Source organism: Aspergillus uvarum, assembly GCF_003184745.1.
Source record: "Aspergillus uvarum CBS 121591 unplaced genomic scaffold BO82scaffold_78, whole genome shotgun sequence".
In the NCBI taxonomy this organism is placed as follows: Eukaryota; Fungi; Ascomycota; class Eurotiomycetes; order Eurotiales; family Aspergillaceae; genus Aspergillus; species Aspergillus uvarum.
The window spans coordinates 125,650-144,437 of record NW_020291375.1 but is presented as its reverse complement, the minus strand read 5'-3'; the positions used below and the strand labels follow the sequence as shown (position 1 = coordinate 144,437).

The 18,788-nt window shown below is 54.2% G+C and overlaps 4 protein-coding genes across 4 annotated transcripts; 1 reads left to right on the top strand and 3 right to left on the bottom strand.

Annotated features, from left to right (window-relative positions):
- Nucleotides 1-1,158: 1,158 nt before the first annotated feature.
- Nucleotides 1,159-3,455, bottom strand: BO82DRAFT_425325 (FAD-binding oxidoreductase; the record flags this gene model as incomplete). The annotated part of the gene is made up of 6 exons (XM_025640326.1): nt 1,159-1,647; nt 1,735-1,882; nt 1,935-2,388; nt 2,442-2,941; nt 3,010-3,364; nt 3,410-3,455. 6 exons carry the CDS (start codon nt 3,453-3,455, stop codon nt 1,219-1,221), a joined length of 1,932 nt encoding a protein of 643 aa, XP_025486994.1. The 3' UTR covers nt 1,159-1,218.
- A 999-nt stretch (nt 3,456-4,454) lies between these two features.
- Nucleotides 4,455-12,194, bottom strand: BO82DRAFT_436385 (alpha-1,3-glucan synthase; the record flags this gene model as incomplete). The annotated part of the gene is made up of 5 exons (XM_025641111.1): nt 4,455-4,679; nt 4,742-5,255; nt 5,312-5,517; nt 5,633-11,760; nt 11,817-12,194. 5 exons carry the CDS (start codon nt 12,192-12,194, stop codon nt 4,631-4,633), a joined length of 7,275 nt encoding a protein of 2,424 aa, XP_025486993.1. The 3' UTR covers nt 4,455-4,630.
- Nucleotides 12,195-13,598: 1,404 nt separating this feature from the next.
- BO82DRAFT_387079 (alpha-amylase) lies at nt 13,599-15,426 on the top strand (the record flags this gene model as incomplete). The annotated part of the gene is made up of 2 exons (XM_025638288.1): nt 13,599-13,781; nt 13,818-15,426. The coding sequence occupies 2 exons, from the start codon at nt 13,599-13,601 to the stop codon at nt 15,261-15,263; spliced, it is 1,629 nt and encodes a 542-aa protein (XP_025486992.1). The 3' UTR covers nt 15,264-15,426.
- An 859-nt stretch (nt 15,427-16,285) lies between these two features.
- BO82DRAFT_346363 (putative MFS transporter) lies at nt 16,286-18,168 on the bottom strand (the record flags this gene model as incomplete). The annotated part of the gene is made up of 5 exons (XM_025633751.1): nt 16,286-16,563; nt 16,636-16,856; nt 16,929-17,190; nt 17,249-17,908; nt 17,969-18,168. The coding sequence occupies 5 exons, from the start codon at nt 18,166-18,168 to the stop codon at nt 16,326-16,328; spliced, it is 1,581 nt and encodes a 526-aa protein (XP_025486991.1). The 3' UTR covers nt 16,286-16,325.
- Between the last annotated feature and the right edge of the window lie 620 nt (nt 18,169-18,788).

Below are 18,788 nucleotides of genomic sequence, written 5' to 3'. Positions count from 1 at the left end.
TAAGATAGGAATTTTCGTCTCTGTTTGATAGACAAATGTGGCGCAATGCATTCTGCTTACCTCCGGTTCATTACCACTGAAAAGCCTGAGATCGCCTGGTCAGAGCAGGCCACTGAACACCAGTTGCAGATCCAATGCTTCCGCCTCGATCATATATGGTCCTCCAGGTGCCACCCCTCTTGATCATCCTTCATCAACGAACAAAACACACAGCGAGCCACAGTGGTGAGACAGGCGGCCAAGCACGCAATGCCAGGGGCGCTGCATAATGACGCAGCGGTCCTTATAGGCCACGGTAAGCTGAAGCGGGCGATCCAGGGCCAGATGCCTTGAGGCTACACACCATGGTACTAGATTAGAATTCTTACAGCGATGTAGTTCAGGCGGATTACAAGGAGGAAAGTGGGAAGCGGCGGGGCGCGGAGTACTCTAAGAGGCATGATGGGCTGGTCGGTGCCATTCTACCCCTAAGCTGAGGTTACATAGCGACACGGAGGATCGCAACTGGCCACTAAGGCCACAGCATTCGGGATCACAAAGGCCCCTTCCAGGGTCTGCGCGCTCGCACGGCGACAAAAGCAAGGACCTTGTTACAAAATGCACAGATGGCATTTCCTAGGATGTGACCCCACCGGCAAGCAGAAGCTGTCGATGAGCTAAAATATCTCTCAAGCCGACCGCTCACCAGGACAGGTGGGTTTCCTAACCCATAACTGGCATCAATTCATACACCGTGTTGACAGGGCGCGGAAGCAGCATGGAATGGGGCCCTTGTTTGGGGACAAGGGCTGTCTGGCAGGGGCAGTCAAATCTGCCGGTTCAGCTATAGATCCCTTGACGGTCTGTCTTGTCAGCATTCAACACCCGCAGAAAGCCATCTAAGTCACGGCTCGAACGCGTGGGTCTTAGATCACTTGTTAGTATTCAAGCCGAGACGAACCTTACCAAGCTGGCTTGCATGGTACCCCCCCTTGATGCGGAAGCTGCAAAGTTTCTGTTACTGTGCCCCATGAAATCTTGGACAGAAAATCCCCAGCGTGGATTATTACTTGCTATTAAGCACTTGCAAACCAGCACATTCAATCAACATATGCAACTCTGGGATAAAGAAGAAAGACATTTCCAGCTCCCAAAGTTGACAATACTATTACGCTAGTCCCATACAGACGCACATATCGATCCCCAATAGCCTGCACACCATCTCATACGCACCACAGTTCACCTCCGAGGACACAGTCGGCCGTTATTATTCCACGAATCCGGCAAAGGATCCTCCACCAAGATTGACCAGTCCTCCGCCCCAACCGCGGTGAGAGCAAAGAGCACCCCGGTGGGGTCATACTTCTGCTTGAGCGCATATAGTCGGGGATAGTTGACCCCATAGTAGGCCTTTTGCAGGTCGGGTTCCAGCAGATCCGCCTCGCTCATGTAGACCCCCGACTCCCCCAGGTCCCGCATGGCTTGCATCCACTGCGTCAGCGAGCGAGAGGTCTGCTCGACGACGTTCCAGTCCGAGGTCGAGTTCCATTGGCCGATGACAATGGCATGCGTCAGGGTGTCGCGCCAGGCGGGCAGCACCGCATTGTTCTGGGGCGGTTCGACGACTTTGCCTTTGCCCGTGAGATGGAAGGCCGCGATGGAAAAGCCCTGGGTCACGTCACTACACAGAGTCGGGGAAAGATGGAGGGGGGTTTGAGGGGAGTGGGGCGGGGGTTGCAGCCCTCAGCGGCGTACATTTGCGACCGCGTCCTTATGCGCGAGGAAGTTCCGATGGCGGAGAACATCATCGTGATATGCCTTGCGCGGGAGAAGACGCGAGGCGATCTTCGTCGTCGCAGCACCCATGTATTCCTGTGGAAAGGCAGATTTCCATGCGTCGTGACTGCGGACGGCGTTAGTGGAGATGCCCGCGATGCCCGCGATGCCCCACTCACAAGTTATCCGCGTGGTTGTATTGCGGAGTGTATCGGATGTTTAGACTGTCAAGCCGGTTGAACCACGGCTGAAGGAGACTCTTCGTCTCCGAAATGGTCATGTTTGGCGCCAGGAGGGATTGGATTCGCAGGTAGTAGTCGCTGTCACTGGGGCAGTTGGTGCCTCGTCCCCTAGCCGACGCACCCAGGTCATAGTATGCATAGGTTCCGGCATCGACCAATCGCTCAATGTTATCGAGATAGGACGCAAACCCTGCCCAGAACGCATCGGGACCGGGAGTGTCGGCGACCGAGAAGTCCAAAGTGACGGTAGTCGCGGGGATCCGAGGATATGCTTTCACGGTGATGGAGGTCACGACCCCGATGGTGCTTCCACCACCGCCACAAAGCATCCAGTAGATGTCCGCGTGCTGCTTGGCGGTGGCGGTGATAAAACGACCATCCGCGAGAACCACTATCGGTCGTCAGTATTGATAGTAGTGAAGGGGCAGTGGGGAGGTGGGTCACCTTGCATCGCCAATACCTGATCTGCCGCCATGCCGTACAGACTACTCAATGGCGAGTGCCCCCCGCCCAGGGTATATCCCCCGGCCAAACCCACAGTCACGCCTTCGCCACCGACAACTGTCACGTTGGACTGTTTGGCAAAGTCGTATGCCTCAAAAGCCTGGACTCCCGACCCAAGCTTCATCGCAGGTCCCACATACCCGTCGTCGGCTGCGAAAGTAGGGTAAAAGACCTTGTCTTTCAACCAGTGTGTCCAGATGGACAGTGCACCTTTCCCAGTCGACTTCCCGTTAAAGTCGTGACCAGTGTTCTTCACTACCAGGCGCAGATTCGAGTTCCGCGCAAAGTTCACGGCCAGTTGAACTTGCGCGGCGGTGGACGCATTCACCACGTAGGTCGGGTAAGCACCCTCAGTGCACGTGTTGGTATAGTTGAAGCCGAAGGGCATGCAACTACGCCCCTCGTACAGAGGACTTAAGACAGAAGTCGGATGTTGAATGCTAGTGATTGCCCCATTAGAACCAGTGGGCGGAATACGGCTACCCGCGGGGAGAGGTGGAGTCCTTACTGCAGGGAAGAGTTGATCCAGTTCATACTCAAGTGAAAACAGGTTGCATTATTAAATTGCGACCATCCTGTGTAGCACGGCGCTGCGAGCGGAGCAGGTCGCAAAAGGCTTCCCCCGAGCAGTTGATCGAAAAGGTCCCATGCTGACTGTGAAGGCCAGGCAGGGTCGCCGGGCATTGTCTTGCACGGACGGTTGGTTTTGGCTTGAGGTTGCGCCCCACCGAAGGAGAACAGATTGAGACGACTCTCGTCACCAAGACTTACTCTGAGATCATCCAGCACATCTTCGGTCAACTGGAGGGTTTCCCCTGCGAATAATGGTGGTGCTCCCACCAGGCGAGCCGGAAGGGTAGTCGCTGCAGGAGAAAGCGCAGGGTGTGATGGTGAGGGAACTACCCCACCAGATACGACTGCTGTTGAAAGCAGGAAGGCTAACGGGATTCTCATGATACTAATAACGAGTGTCTCAGCGACCGCGAGAGATATGATCAATCGTCGTTAGGAATTGAGGGAAACTGCGGCAAAAGGCCATCTTATGTACCTCTGGAGGCTGCGCATCGACTCATGGCGAAACCGACGGACTTCCAGTTGCCTAAGTAGTTTACATAGACAGCTTATCAGATATATCTTTTACTAGCCCATCTCTAAGGTTCACAGGTACCTCTGATCCTCTGACTCAACATCAAGTCGACCCGATTTATCTTTTACACAGGGTACATTCCTCTTATGAAGAAGAAAGTACCAAGTACATGGACCTACCTCATGTCATGTCACCGATCCAGCAACCCTCATTGTACACTACAACATGATCGCGGGCCAATACAGGGCAGTACGAGTGCCACAAGCGGTCCAAATTTCAAACCCTGCCAAGAATTGGGACCACATGCCCAGGCCCTTTCAAACCCAGCTGTCAGCCCTTGACCTGGCCTGCAGCATGGTTTGCTTTGAGAGACGTCCAACGGGTACCCGTGATGCCTGCATCGTGCATAATCGGTACATCTGGTTTCACCCGAGGCTGACTATAATTCGAACTACTACGGATATTCAAATACCAGCGGGGAAAGTCATCGTGAATCTCATGACCTCGCATTGCTGCATTGCCAACGGTAGCAGCTCGAACCTCGGTGGACTTAGCAGCTGCGTAGCAATTTTCTTGAAGCAATAGGTGCCGCAATGATAGATTGACGGGCCTTGCTCTGCGCTGTTGTACTAGACTACACTATAAGCACGTATATCTTCGTTTATGTCTCGAACATCAACGTCCACAGTGCGTGCCAGTAGTGCATAACTTAGTGGATCGCCTCTCCTTGCCAATATACTATTGAAGAGGTGGATTGGGGGGTGCTACGGAAACTCGGAAGAGGTGATGCATCTGTCACGTCATGACCAGATTCACTACCCGGCCTCATGAGTCGACGAACATCTGCGTTATACATTGGCGGAATTGCCTGATAAGTTATAATACATGCTGCTCTCTTCTGTGATCAGACCAATAGGTCTAAAACTATCTCATTGTGCATTGCCAGATAACATCATGACTTTGACCAGATTGACAACTCTGGCACCATTCATCTTTTTCGAAGGTCTTTGAATCAGACCGCAGTCAGTCGTCTTTTTGATGCTCAGGGCTTCGCCAGCTGTTCTTTGCGGAAGAAAAGCAAAAAGCCAGCACTGCAGTCCGGTGTTAGCGTATGGTCCGCATCACGACAAGCAGGAAAGGTATTGCAACGTACCAGATGATCAATTGGCAGAATAGGGCCACCCAGAACCATGCATTCGCCACCGCGCTGACCCCAAAGGTAGGGTCAGGAGAGACTGGCCCGGGGCCAAGCTTGTTGGGACCAAAGCCTCGGGCGGCGATGGTCGCAATGGATCCGAACACTTGGGAGCAGATCAAGGTGAAGAGCATGTGCGTACGCGTCAGGGTTTGGAGCAGAATAATGCCGAACCCGAGACCCTGGATACTATCGAGGACACCAAGCCACAGCCAGAGACTGCGAGATGCCAGCGCCCCACCGACATAGCCTCCAGAGACCCAGGGCAGGTAGTACCCTATCCCCGAAGTGGCCCACCAGATCTGCGCCCATCGTGGTGCCAGCAGCCCGCAGGCTACCAGGGGGAGGAACCAGCTATGGGCCTTCAGATACCGGGCCACGATGAACAGGAAACCTGCCCAGACGAACCCGAAGAAGACAACACACAAGATCACGATTTGCCAGGCATGAGCGTGGCTGGAGGACCAGAGGACTACAAATCCGGTCAGTGAAATGACAGCCAAGGGATGGGGGGATGGGGGAACATACAGTTCCAGTTTCGGCCATAGGGCGCACTGAGGAAGAAATTCGCCAACAGGACATAGACGATATTCCAGAGCACAATCTTTCGACGAACGACTGCCTTGTAGAAAGAGGCGATCTTGCCGGGAGATTGGTGATAGTAGTTGGGCAGTCCGTGGAATAGCAGAAGCCCAACCGCAGCCAGCGCTACTGCAATGGGGTAGCAGATGGCACTGGAGAAGAGAGAAAGTCAGGGACGGTCAATGGATATTCGATGCGCAAACGTGATCTCCAGTCGAAGATGAAGAGGCAGAAGCAGGCGACGAAGCAGAAAGGAGAAGAACTCACGTCATTTTCCAGGAGCCAGCGACCCCATCAGTGGTCGTGGAAACCCCATCACTAGAGGCTTTCGTCAAGACCGAGCCCCAATACCAGAGGGCAATGACATATGCGGATTGCAAACCCTGAGTCAGACAAGCCCGGAAGATCCAGACCTCCATGGGAGCGCCTCCCTCATCGCCGAAATTCAAGGCGAAAAACATGGAGCCGCTGGCTGACGCGACGGCATAAGCGCCGGTTCCAATGTTCTGAATCCACCCACGGGCGAAGGAGTTTGTCGTCCAATGCGCAGAGCCGATGAGCAAGAATGCCACCCCATAAAAGGCCCAAGGAAGAGAAAGGCAAATAGCCATCTTATAATACCGGTAGATCAGCCACCAGCAGATCGACGCAACAAGATACGTGGTTGCGATCCCATATAGCTTCACCGCCGTTTCGCCAACCTCGCCTGTCAACAGAGTAATCTGGTAGGAATTGGCCGCAATAATCTGTCCCAAAGCGAGGAGGATCGAATAGATCGGCCAATTTCCCAGCCGGATCTGCATCCAAAGTTTGACACCGGAAGGAGGCCTGTAGTCCTTGCCGAGCAGGAACTCATCATCCGGTTCCGAATCTTGCTCGTGGCTGCTGCTGCAGTTGGTGATGCTTCGGTCCTCACGAGTGTTAACAGAGACAGAAGACACGCCATTCTTGTCATCGCGGAAGATCGAGGGCGCCGGGGATTTCAGGCGACCCAGCTTTGCGTCGTGGAATCGCTCAAACCACTCCTTTTCGCTGGTGATGAGGAACTTTTCAATGCATAGCTCGGACTCCGAGTTGCCACCGGTCAAATTCTGCAATTTCTGATCGAACATAGCATGGTATTCGCCAGTACTATCCGTGAAAAAGGGATCCACTTTCTGTAGCCTGAAATCCTTCTTCTGCCCCGTGACCATGTCAACTGACAGGAGGGATGCACTGCTCAGCCGGTGGTTGACCTCACTGAGGCCCATGGGAGGCAGCAAGCCCATCTCGCCCATCGAGCTTGTTCGTGGTGTGCCGGGTGATGTTGGGATTTGAAGTTGACTGTAGCTGGAGATTCGCGAGCTAGGCATGGCCGTTAGGCCCGACTGCTGAGCAGCTTGCATGCGGCGCGCTGCCTCCAGTTCCGCAGAAGTAGGGGTGTATTCGTTGTCCTGGGGATGATCTGGATCGACATCGAGGGCCACGTGTTCTTCAAGGCTTTCCTCCATGACAGATAGATCATCTGTCGGTCCTTCAGCCCGAATAGCGCGAGGCTGATGGCCGGGCCCGGAACGGACGCCCAGTGAAAGTTTGCGTTGCAGGCCGGAGACCACTCGTTCGCCGGACTCCGGTTTGGCGATGAATTCACTCAGTCGGTTGAGGTTGGTATAGCTGCTGTCACGCGAAGGACTCAGGGGTGTCTGCATTCCCGGTGGGAGTCCTGAAGCAGAGTGTAGCGGCCGGTTCAATCCGCTGGGCTCGTGCAAAGAAAGCCCTGAAAGGGTCGAAGAGCGCCCACTGGCATTTCCTTTGGCCGCCTTTTTGTGGACACGGATTGCCGTGGTCTGGAGGATCTCCAAGTCCTCCACCCACTGGGCCACTGGAAATCTTTGTTTCGCGGAACGAGCTCGCATCTGGGCACGGATGGCCGGCTTCGACTCCAAGGCAGCGTCGATTGCTTGTTTGAACTGGTCGAGAAGATGATAGGTCGAGGTTGACTCAACATTATACCACCAGCCCGGCATCTGGCCCAGCCCACCAACCCGAGCACCCACCCCCAATGCCCCCTTTCGACCAAATTCAACCGCTACCAGGCCAAAGGGCTCATCGCGCGAGGGAATCAGCGCAAACTCTGCCCCTGAGAAGATATACGGGGGGAGAGAGGTGAACTCAGGCCGGGAAAACACTCGACCCGGATAACGCTTCATGATGTGGTCCAGTTTTAATGCGGCAAACTTTCCATACAAGTCAATAACAGGCCCGACACAGATCAATTGGACTCCCGGGTGGGTCTCTAGAATCGAGGGCATGATATCGGCAATCAGGTCAATACCTTTCTGCATGGACCAGCGACCGACGAACACAAAAAGCTCGGCATCGGGGTTCGGCTCGAGACCAGCCCATTCTTGCGCTTGGAGCCTGAGAGCAGCGCGTCCTTGCTCATAGTCGGAATCGACCTCCACCTCATCACGTTGTATGGCCAAGGCTTGCTCCGGACTCCACTCTCCCAAGTCGGAGGGATCAGGATTGGGCAAGTTGCCCACTTTGTGCAATCCCCAGAAAATAGGGTACCGGGCATAGGACCGCTTGCCATACTTGCGCGACACGCCTACCGCTCCATAGCCATGTTGATGAACGCGTAAATAGCTTGCTCCGGCATGGAGGAGGTTGAATACCTCCCCAAATTGCACATACTGCTGCACTACCTCAGCACTGAGATTGAAGACTGATCGAACCTCTTCTCGCTCACTGGCTGTTCGCAAGGGCCAAAGACCCTGGAACTCTGCATTATGCAACGAGAGGCAAACGGGAATCGTCTCAGGGAGCAAGTATAGAGGTGCTAGGGATCCATGGTAGTCATTGATATGGTACAGATCGATAGGAAAGCGTTTGCACGCGGCTGCAATACACTGGTTCCAAGCCGAATAGTATACCGCACTATGAAGATCATCCATGCGGGCTGGGTAAGGGTCTGACTTGGTTTGCTGGCGGAACACAGGCGCATCGAGAAGAATATAGGTGATATTATTCAGGATGTGGTACTGGACCTGCACCTCATAAATCGTCCCCATGATAGTCACCTCCATAGGCTCAGCCGGAGTACCGATAGGGTAGTCCACCCCCCCAACGCAGGGAACCACCCAGATGAGATCCTGGTGGCTGAGGGTCTTCCCCATCAATTGTGCCATGACCCCTAGACCGCCGATTTTGATCTTGATCTCCCAATCTTCAATGTCATATTCCATCGTCGCGATCAGGACCATGCGTCTCTTTCCGGCTGCAGCGCTAATGATGGGATTGGCCGTCTGTAGCAACCCCGATTTGTTGGCCAGCCGCATCAAGGGGTTGAGTCGGCTGTATTCCCCTCCCGCGGTATGATCCTTCTTGAACAGTCGGCGGCGTAGAGCAATCGAGAAGACTGGTTGTTTCTGACTCGCACCCACTGCGTTGAATTTGACCTTATAAAAGGACTTCATGAAGAGCCAAGCGCATGCTGCAGCTGAGAGCGGCGGCACGATCCAAAATAACACAAACATCGCGATCTGTGTAGCTTGATGTCCCACGGGAGAAAGAGAATACTTCATTGTCGCATCGTCGATGATCAGCTTCCAAGAGATGTAAGGAGAAGGGGGGTGCTCCGTGATGTTGATCACGGTTGTTGATAGCGACGAGGGCGGCATCCGATCCAGTACCGAGTCGTTATCGGCGTCGCCCATGACCCAGCCCTCATCAGGCTTCCCATCTGGATTCATTCCCCAAATGCTAACCTGGCCATAGGCTGGCCATTCGTATGTGAAATGGTATTTCCACAATCCATCCGTCGTATCCTGGCGTATGACGTTGTCCAGACCAGCATCATATCCATATTCGTTGTAGGGGCCCTCCCAGAAGAGATGTGGAAAGCGCCGAGTAACTTGATGCGTCCACCCCGTGTCGCCTTCTTGGACGTAGTCACTGCTGCCCGTCCATCGGCTCCAGTATTCGGTGCGAACGTGGTAGCCCTTCCAAGCCTGCTTGCTAGTGCCCGACCACGAGTTTTCCGTGATGGTCGTATTGCCCCCCGTATAGTCCATCCATTCCGAGAAAGACGACCCCCAGTTCGTGGAGTATCGCCACTTGTCTGCGCCGGCGGCATGGTGCTGGATGTATAGGGACCCGTTGGAAAATTGGTGGAGCAAGCTACTAGAGTAATTAGCGCTAGGATAGATCATCGGGTTGTCGATCTGCCCCACGCGCAGAAGGAAGTGGTCGACCGCATCGGTGGTCTCGTTGTTGTAGGTATTGCTGGCATTGTTGATGGTCACGCGATGAATCCCATTGTAGACGCCAGTCAGATTCCCCTGCCACACCCATGCGCTGGGAATATATCCTGCCCATGTGCTGCCGGTTTCGTTGAGCGTAGCAGCCTTGCAACTGACACTGTCTGTGTCCACCGAGGGAACTTTCCCTACTTCCGTAGAGGAGTTCAGTGAGATGGCACTTGTCACCGAATCGCAGTCCATCGCTTCGGAAAAGTAAAGCTTGATCTGGAGTGTTTCGTCTTCGCTGGCGGCGACGGTAGAGAGGACAGGAGCATCGTGGCCTGGGTAGAAGCTTGTGACCATTGGACGGGGCTTAACGAAGCGATCTCGCGGGACATAAGCACGGAACTCGTAGGCATCCATGGTCATATTGGCTAAGCAGCCGTTGTATGCTGTAGATCCATTGATCGCCAGCTTTTGCGGGCTGCTGACCAGCTTGTGTTCATCAAAGGGATGAAAAAGATTCTTCACCCAGGTGCCGGTGTCAAACGGAGAGATCAATGCGGTCGAATTGTCGCTGCAGTCGAAGCTATACTTAATTGTTCGGTTAGTATTGTGGTATACCAGCCAAACGGGCTGGTTCTTCTCATCCGACCCTAAATCCTGGTAGCCTGAACTGATATCACGCAGGACTGACCACAGCCCAGTCTCGGTAGCGGTTCCACTCGAGCCTGGGTAGTAGACCTCTTCCGTGTGATTCGAGAGTTTGGTGAGGTTATAGCCATCGTTAAGCACAGGGAAATCCACGCGCATCTGGTACATGTGTTTGATGATATTCCGCGCCGGATGAGAGGGATCGCGATGATCATAAGATACCGTTGGGTCTTTGCAGGCAAGGCGACCTTTAGTAATAGGCCAGTCATAGTAGGTTGAGGAATCCAGTGAGAAGCACCCATGCATCTGCCAGGCCGTTGCCGGTGACATGACCTGGCGGCCAAAGATGTAATTCGACGCGGTGGCGTCCAGAACATAGAAGGCCTGTTCCTCCCCCCACAGAAGGAGAGGAATTCCAGGCAGAAGCAAGGTGGTAATAAAAAGACCCAGCAGCTGGCGCTCGATCCCTTTCTCCAGTGCTGGCCAGCGAAACACATCTTGATTGGTGACCCCGTACATGTGACGAGGATCGAAGACACCGGTGTTAGGGTTGACCAAGTCGTTGGAAATCACCATCTCCTCCCAAGCCTCGATGAAGTCCACTGGGACATCATATCCCGCGGCTAGGTTCCCATCCATACCGAGAAACCGCTCGAGTGCACGGTAAACAGAATAATGGAACGCTGCGCCATCGATTGCATTCATCCCCTCCTGCCGCAGGAAGTACTGCGGCAATGATGTATTGGTGAGGTTCATTGCCACCTCAGCCGAGGACGGGTACTGATCCGGCTGTCGGCCCCGGCCCAGGTACACGGATCCAAAGGTATTGCCACCAGTGATCTCTCCAGCGATGAAGAAATTCTCCTTCCCTACTGCACGGGCGCATTCGCGATAGGCGGCCGACATGTCACTGAGGGCATCGACGGTGGCCTGGGTTGCTTTGTCATAGCGAAATCCATCAATATCGAGCTGGTAGATGATCATGCACGAATGTCGGATCAACCGCTGGCGAACTGAGGGATGCCATTCTCGCAGGCGATCCTGCACCGAGGCAAATTTGGCTAGTTCGCGTTCCCAATCCGCATACACTCCGAAGGCTTCGATGTCGCCGTACTGATCGAAATCGCTGTCGTAGCAGCCGACAAGGGAATCGGTAACCGTCTTCTGGACTGGGTAGCCATTCTCATACCAAAATCGGGGATAATCGCAGGTCTCATTATAGCTGTTTCCGATATCGAAATCGACGTATCGACGAGCGCTTTTCCACTCGACTTGGTGCTCCTTCACGGTGAAGGGGGTGGTGGTGTTCAAGTAACCTTGGAAGCCAATCAAATCCCCCATGGTGGCGATCGTATTGTCGAGAACAACGTACATCCCTCGCTTGTGAATCTCCGTGATTGCATGTCGCCATTGTGTCAGGTTGCCGTAATGGCCGTCGAGCAAGGTGGTGTCCAGCGCCGAATAACCGTCGTATCCCCAGGGCTGGTTCATGAGAATGGTGCCGGCCAGATAGATACCCTAGGCGCCAATTCGGTCAATAGTTCCCCAACTGACTTGGGCTTGTCTTCACCAACCTTGATTCCCATGCCCTGTAGATAGTCCAAAGTGTCGAGTAAGCCCGCGACATCCCCCCCGTGGCGCATCTGGGTCGACGAGATGTCATGTTCCCATATAGATTTATTGTAGTTGTCGTTGGTCGGATCGCCGTTCACAAACCGATCCAGCATAAGGGTATAGAATGGAAATCGCCAGTTATCCGGTGAGGCAACGTAGTCGCCCGTGTGATTCGGCCATTGACCCCAGTAGTCGGCGGGATTGGTGGCAGTTTTGTTCTCGTTGAGGTTGTACGCGGCGAGCGATTCATTGTAGGGCCAAGCGGCGGCCGGCAAGACTCCTACTAGCAATAAGAGGGTCAGGAAGGTTGGAACCAGGCCGGCAAGCGCCCATTTCATGTTTGCTGGGCAGCACAACAAGCTGCGTCTTGAGCAGTGGGAAAAATAGCAACCCCGATGCTTGTGAACCTGATCATAGGTGGACACGGTACTACACTCCAACACTTCACAAGAGGCAAAACAAGTAGCAAAGGTTGAGACCAAGTCGGTCGAGAAAGAAGACAATTATGTGCAGGGGGTGGAAACGAGCGTGGGAAATTAGGTCAAGTTAACAATGAACAAACAAGATGCCAACAAACACATTGGGGATGAGGAGTAGGTCTGATAAGCTGGATTATTGGAGATCTCGTCTTGCACCAGTCCGGTTTTGACCGGGTCGAGGCTCGCATTACGGATTACGAATGCATACTCTGCAGGCTGTTGCCACGACCTTTCTAGTGAGATATTTTTAGAGTGGCCTAGCGAAGTTGAGTCTTCGAATTGACTTATGGGTCTATGAAGAGGAGACAAGTAGCTAAAAATTCTTCCAGGACAAGACCGCGAGCGCACAGTACGTATACTTGGTAAGTTGGTATCCTACTTACTAGCACTAGCCACCACATGCCCTAGTCAGGTACAGTACCAATCACATAACCTGGCCTTTGTTGCATGATACGTACCCAGTCAAATCACTGTCTGTGCTTGGAAGTCCAGAAAGTTCAGGAACAGCGTTGCAGCGGCCGTAAATCTCTCGTCGGCCTTTCTGTTTTTCATTTTTAATTCATTTTTTGTTTTCATTTTGCTTTTGCATAGTACGTATGCTTAATGGTTTAGCCGCTTGGCCACCGAAGCTTGGAAGCGGCAGTGAAAGATCTCGTTCGTTGCTTTTGACTGGCCCCACTCAGGGCTGGGTTTTTGTCCCACTTCTTCCCCACTTCCAACCAACGAGGATGACAAGGCTGGTGGGGCGCAAACACAGGGGCTTACGCAATGCTTTCCTTCTTAGCTTCAATATTACCCCGTCGCAAATCCGCTTTTTATCTAGTAGACTAGTCTATGACTCTATGGACTGGTTATATTACTGCCTAGTTCTGTTAGCAGCTAGATAGGTTCCCTCCCTCTCTAAAAATGGCTAAAAATGGACAGGGGAGCCGGATCATGACCACTGACTACTTTTCGGGCACGATGCGAGGTATACTAATCCCTCACGCTGGGGCTTTTTGTCTTCGATGATGCGTCGTGCATCTTGTTGACTTGACCCTGCCAGCATCGTCGCCTTAGTCCTGCTATACTATGTTCTTATCATTCCCTTCTCCGCTCACTTCATCGGACATCCTCAACTCCCTCATTTCCCCGTGGACGATAAGTAGCCGTGTTCATAGCCGAGCCTGAACAACTAATCCCTGCTATCTAATCAACTCGTGCTGGGCCATCCTATGCCCAGTTATTGTGCAGAGATAGAATAGAGCCACAATGCTGCAGTCTATGGCTCTCGTGCTCCGGCAAAGCAACACGATCTCTCACCTTTTCTACCTCTTCCTCCTCCTGGCCTATTGCTCCACTCCTACCCTTGCGGCAACAACTGAGCAATGGAAAACCCGCTCCATTTATCAGACGATGACCGATCGGTTCGCTCTCACCAACGGCTCGACCACCACCGCATGCAACGTTACGGAAAACAGCTACTGTGGGGGGACTTGGCAGGGGACGATCAACAAGTTGGATTACATCCAAGGGATGGGATTCGATGCCATCATGATCTCGCCCGTGGTGAAGAACATCGCCGGCCGATCCAAGGACGGGGAGGCCTATCACGGGTACTGGCCACTCGACCTCTACGAGATCAACTCTCATTTTGGCAGCCGGGAGGATCTTGTGAAGCTGGCGGAGGAGGTGCACGCGCGGGGGATGTACTTACTGCTCGATGTTGTGATTAACAACATGGCCTATAACACCGACGGGGAAAATCCAGCGACTCACATCGACTATACCGTCTTTCCCCAGTTCAATGGCTCCTCATATTTCCACCCATACTGCCTGATCACGAATTGGAACAACTACACCGAGTCGCAATGGTGTCAAACCGGCGACAACTACACCGCGCTGCCGGACCTCTACACGGAGCACACCGGCGTGCAAGACACCTTGATGACCTGGAGCAAATCGGTCATGAGCAACTACTCGATCGATGGGCTTCGCATTGATGCCGCCAAGTCCCTCACCCCGAGCTTTTTGCCGACGTATGTGGAAACCGTGGGGGGTTGGATGACGGGTGAAGTCATGGAATCCAACGCCAGCATCGTGTGCAATTATCAACAGGAGTATCTGCCCAGCTTGCCCAACTACCCTCTCTACTATGCGATGATCACTGGATTTCTGAACGGGGAGCCGGCTTCCCTGCTCGAGGAAATCGCCACGATCAACCGTCTCTGCCCGGACGTACCGGCAATGGTCAACTTCATCGAGGACCAGGATGTGGATCGCTGGGCGTACATGAACGACGATATCATGCTGGCCGAGAATGCACTGACTTTCATGATGCTGTTTGACGGCATTCCCTTGGTATATCAAGGTCTGGAGCAACGCATCGTTGATTCCAACCGAGCCGCCCTGTGGACCACCGACTACGACACCAACGCGACACTCTACAAGCTCATCACAAAGCTCAACGCCATTCGCAAGCATGCCATCAATCTCGACGCCGACTACATAAACTCCCGGACTTATCCCCTCTACCAAGGTGGAAGCGAATTGGCCTTCTGGAAAGGGAGCTACGGGCGACAGGTGATCATGCTTCTGTCCACGCAAGGCTCCAACGGGTCGGCCTATGATCTGACGCTTCCCGTGAGCTATGGCGCCAGCGCCGTGGTGACCGAGGTGCTGAACTGCGTCAACTACACCCTCAACACCAACAGCGAACTCGTGGTCTCTATGGACAAGGGGGAGCCGCGGGTCTTCTTTCCCGCTTCGATGATGCCCGGCAGTGGGCTATGCGGCTACAATGCCAGCAATGTGACTTACTCGGAGCTCCGCCTGGCGGCCGTGAGCTCGAACTCTTCCTCTGCCGGTGGCCACACAGTCGCGTCATTGGCACCTGGACTGTTTTTCGCTTCGCTGCTGTCGCCTTTCTTGGCAGGTCTCGCACTTTAGGCGGCCGCATTTGGCGAATGGCAGTCGGAATGCTTGTTGTAAGATAGCAGCTCGGCGAGGTGGGGCGACTTCAAGTGCTGAGCCCTACAGCTTGCTCGTCGCGATGGCTTTATGACCAATGAATGACATTGTTTCTCTTCAGGGTGCCAACACTTCATCTTGGGGTCTAACACTTGAGGCTTGGAGGTCGTCTGCTGTTCCCCGACCCTCGCAATGTCAAATCCTACTCCCTTATTAGCTGCATCCATGGGGCTCGTATGGCCATCTTCCTCAACTTTATACTGGTGAGGCTTCCAATGTGTGAGCAGTTGCCTTGACCTTCTCGCATCACGTATTAAACAGCAAAGGATCAACGACATCTTCTCTCCAGCATTGTAAACCAGTCTCTTCATGCCTTGAATATCTATCCCGGTTGGGATAAGAGCGTGTTAGATCCCAAACACACTACGAGAACGTACGAGGTATATGAACCACAACGAGAAGACACTCGCCACATGAGGTAATATCTGAGCCACTTGAGTGAATGAACATCTGCTCCGTACAAGACACTCGAGCACCACAGGTGTCGATTCCAAGTCATTTGTAAGATATTTTACATGTTGCAAGTGCCCAAGGCGAGTCCCGGCCGTTCTGTCATCCACATTACTTCCTGTGAAGCCCTCAGAGGAAGATGTAGTTCGTTCCCAACTGAAACGAATCTCGAGATAGGGAAAAGCAAGGATGCGATTCCTGACAGGCACCGATGAACAGTACACCGTGGACCTTCCACCCGCTCTTCACCCCGAATACATCTTTGCTGACTTGAAGCATCATTACCACGAGCCCTCATCACACCCTTACTCAATGTAGGGATGGTATCAGTTCTCCATCTATTGCTATCACGGTCTCTTTCGACTCGGTTCAGCCCCAGAAGCCTACAGCTACGCCTCATCCACGGAGATCTGCCTCGAAAATCATGAATTGATCAGACTATGCTGACACGGCGGCTCAAACTCGCAACCAGACTGGACAACCTCCATCATCCCATCGACCTCAAGTCCCTTGGTCTGCCGCGGCCGCCGATCAGTACACGTAAACAAAGTCCTCGTTCATCCGATCCGTCACGTCATGCAGACCGTTGTCCTGGTCAATTTCCTGGCGGTAGTTGTGGACCTGCTCGAGCTGAACGACGTCGCCCTTGAGCTGCTCCTCGTGCGCGGGGGTCGCGGCGGCCCCGTCGACGGTCGGGTCACCCTTGCCCAGCTCGCGGCGCTTGCGCGCGTGCTGCTTGTTGAGATACATGAGGTAGAAGGGGATCAATCTGATCTTGGTGAGTCTGAGGCCACGGTGGAAGCAAGTTGTCGTCAGGAAAGAAGAAAGAAGGGGCACGTACGCAGACACAACACCCACGACCACGAACATGACCAGGTTGGCGATGAGACCCGTGCGGTACAGCGGGGCCTCGTTGGTCGAGTACAGCAGCGGGCCGATGACATTGCCGGCGCACATGCCCACGAATACCACGCCTGAGGTGCACTTCTTCTTGGTGTCCCCGCCGGTGTTCTGGGCCTGCCAGGCGTAGATGAGCGGGGTGATGGCTGCCAGGGTGGAGACCTTTCCGGATGTGTCAGCCATTGTTCTCGACTTCCAAGAGGATGGGAAGGTCAAGTGGTACGAGAGACATACCAGGTAGTATCCGAACAGTAGCACGCCTTTCTGCTCGCGCGGCACCGTGAGCATCAGGATCGTGCCCACGGTGGGTAGGACGCTGATGCCGGCGATGGTCCAGCCCTTGGACCGGATCCGCGTGGCCACCCAGCCCGTGCCCAGGATCGAGAGCACCTGGATCACCCCGAAAGGGATGTTGAAGAGGATGGTCTCGAAGCTGCCGAAGCCGAAGGAGCTGACGATCAGGGAGCCGAAGGTCCCGATGCCGCCGCTGGCGATGCTGCATCAGAACGTCAGGGCTGGGATGTGTCACGGGGCGGAAATCAGGGGCGACTTACGAGATGGTAATGATGGCGACGAACCAGCCCCAGGTCTTCAGGTCCAGGGCCGTCTCCCACACGTGCTCCCAGCGCCACTGCCGCGTCGCGATCCCCATCTGGTTGGCGCGAAGCCGCTCCGTGGCGATGATCCGTTCCCGCATGGTGAGATACTTGGCCTCCATGGGGGAGTCGGGCATCAGCCAGAGGACCACGGCGGAGTAGGCGACAGTCAGCAGGCCGCAGAAGAGGAAGATGGTCTGGTAGCGGTACATGGAGCCGTGCTGGATGTGGCCGAGCCCGTAGGTGAGGAGACTTCCCACGATCGAGGTGACGCCGTTCATCGCGTTCCAGTAGCTGGTGCGCAGCGTCTGCTCGCGCCGCCGCCACCACATCTGGGTGATCGCCACGCAGGAGGGGGCGATGAGCGCCTCAAAGGCGCCCAGCACAAACCGCATCCCCAGCAGCGACTTGAAGTCGGTGCATGCCGACATGATGGACAGTGCGGACCCCCAGAAGAAGATCGCCCCAGCGAGTACCTTGCCCGTTGGGAGCTTGACCAGAGCCAGTGCCGCGAGTGGCTGCATCACCAGCTCCGCTAGATACAAGATCGAACCCAGCCAGGAGTACTGCCGGCCGTGCAGATGGGCATCGGTCGTGAGGCCGAAGATGGAGACGTAACTAAAGTACGCGTCAGCGGCAGCTCGTGACACCTGGGCACTAAAAAATCCAGATACCTACCTCAGGGAGCTCTTGTCTAGCTGCTGGAAGAAATACGCCCACAGGATGATCACCAGCACCCGCTTGTCGATCCGCCGCACTACTGCCTTCTCCTCCTCGGGTGTAAATTCGACCTCCTCCGCGGCTCGGTTGGCCAGGAACTGAACAGCATTGGAGCTTGCCGTGTACGTCGGAGGCTCGACAGGGGAGATGTCGTCCATGTTCTGCGCCGTCATGGTGGTTGACGATGGTGCTGATGTTGGTGGGATGGGATGAGAGAAGGGAATCCTCTAAGTCCAACCTAGCGGCGTAAAGGTTTTTGTGCCTCGGTAGCCAGCCAGATGATGAACAATTCAGCTAGGGTATGAGAGGACAATGATTTCTTATATCCCGGTCGTTCCTTCAAAGCCGCTAGACTGCAGAAATGCCTCCCTTGTCGGATCACGGGGACAGAAAGAATGCGGAGGCATGACAGAAGGGGGCTTGAAGTCTAGCTAGGCGCCACATGGGACGAAGCTACTTTTCGCACCAATGGGGAATTCCAGGGGAGGACAGGGCGTAACAACGAGCTGACCTCGCCTTTAGATTGCAATATATAATTCGAATAGAAAATTCATAAACAAGTTGCACTGCAACGTAGGGGATCGAAACCAGTTGCGCGAGACTTCATGGCATGACTACCTAGGCTTGGGGTACCCCACAAATCCGCCGGCGGCCATTCGCATTCCATACTGAAGCGCAGCATTATGGTTAGAGCGTATTGTATTCTTGATGGTCTTTCTTCCGCTTCAGCCGTCCCCATTTCTTCCGTCTCAATTATCCGCTTCCCCACGTCTTGCCC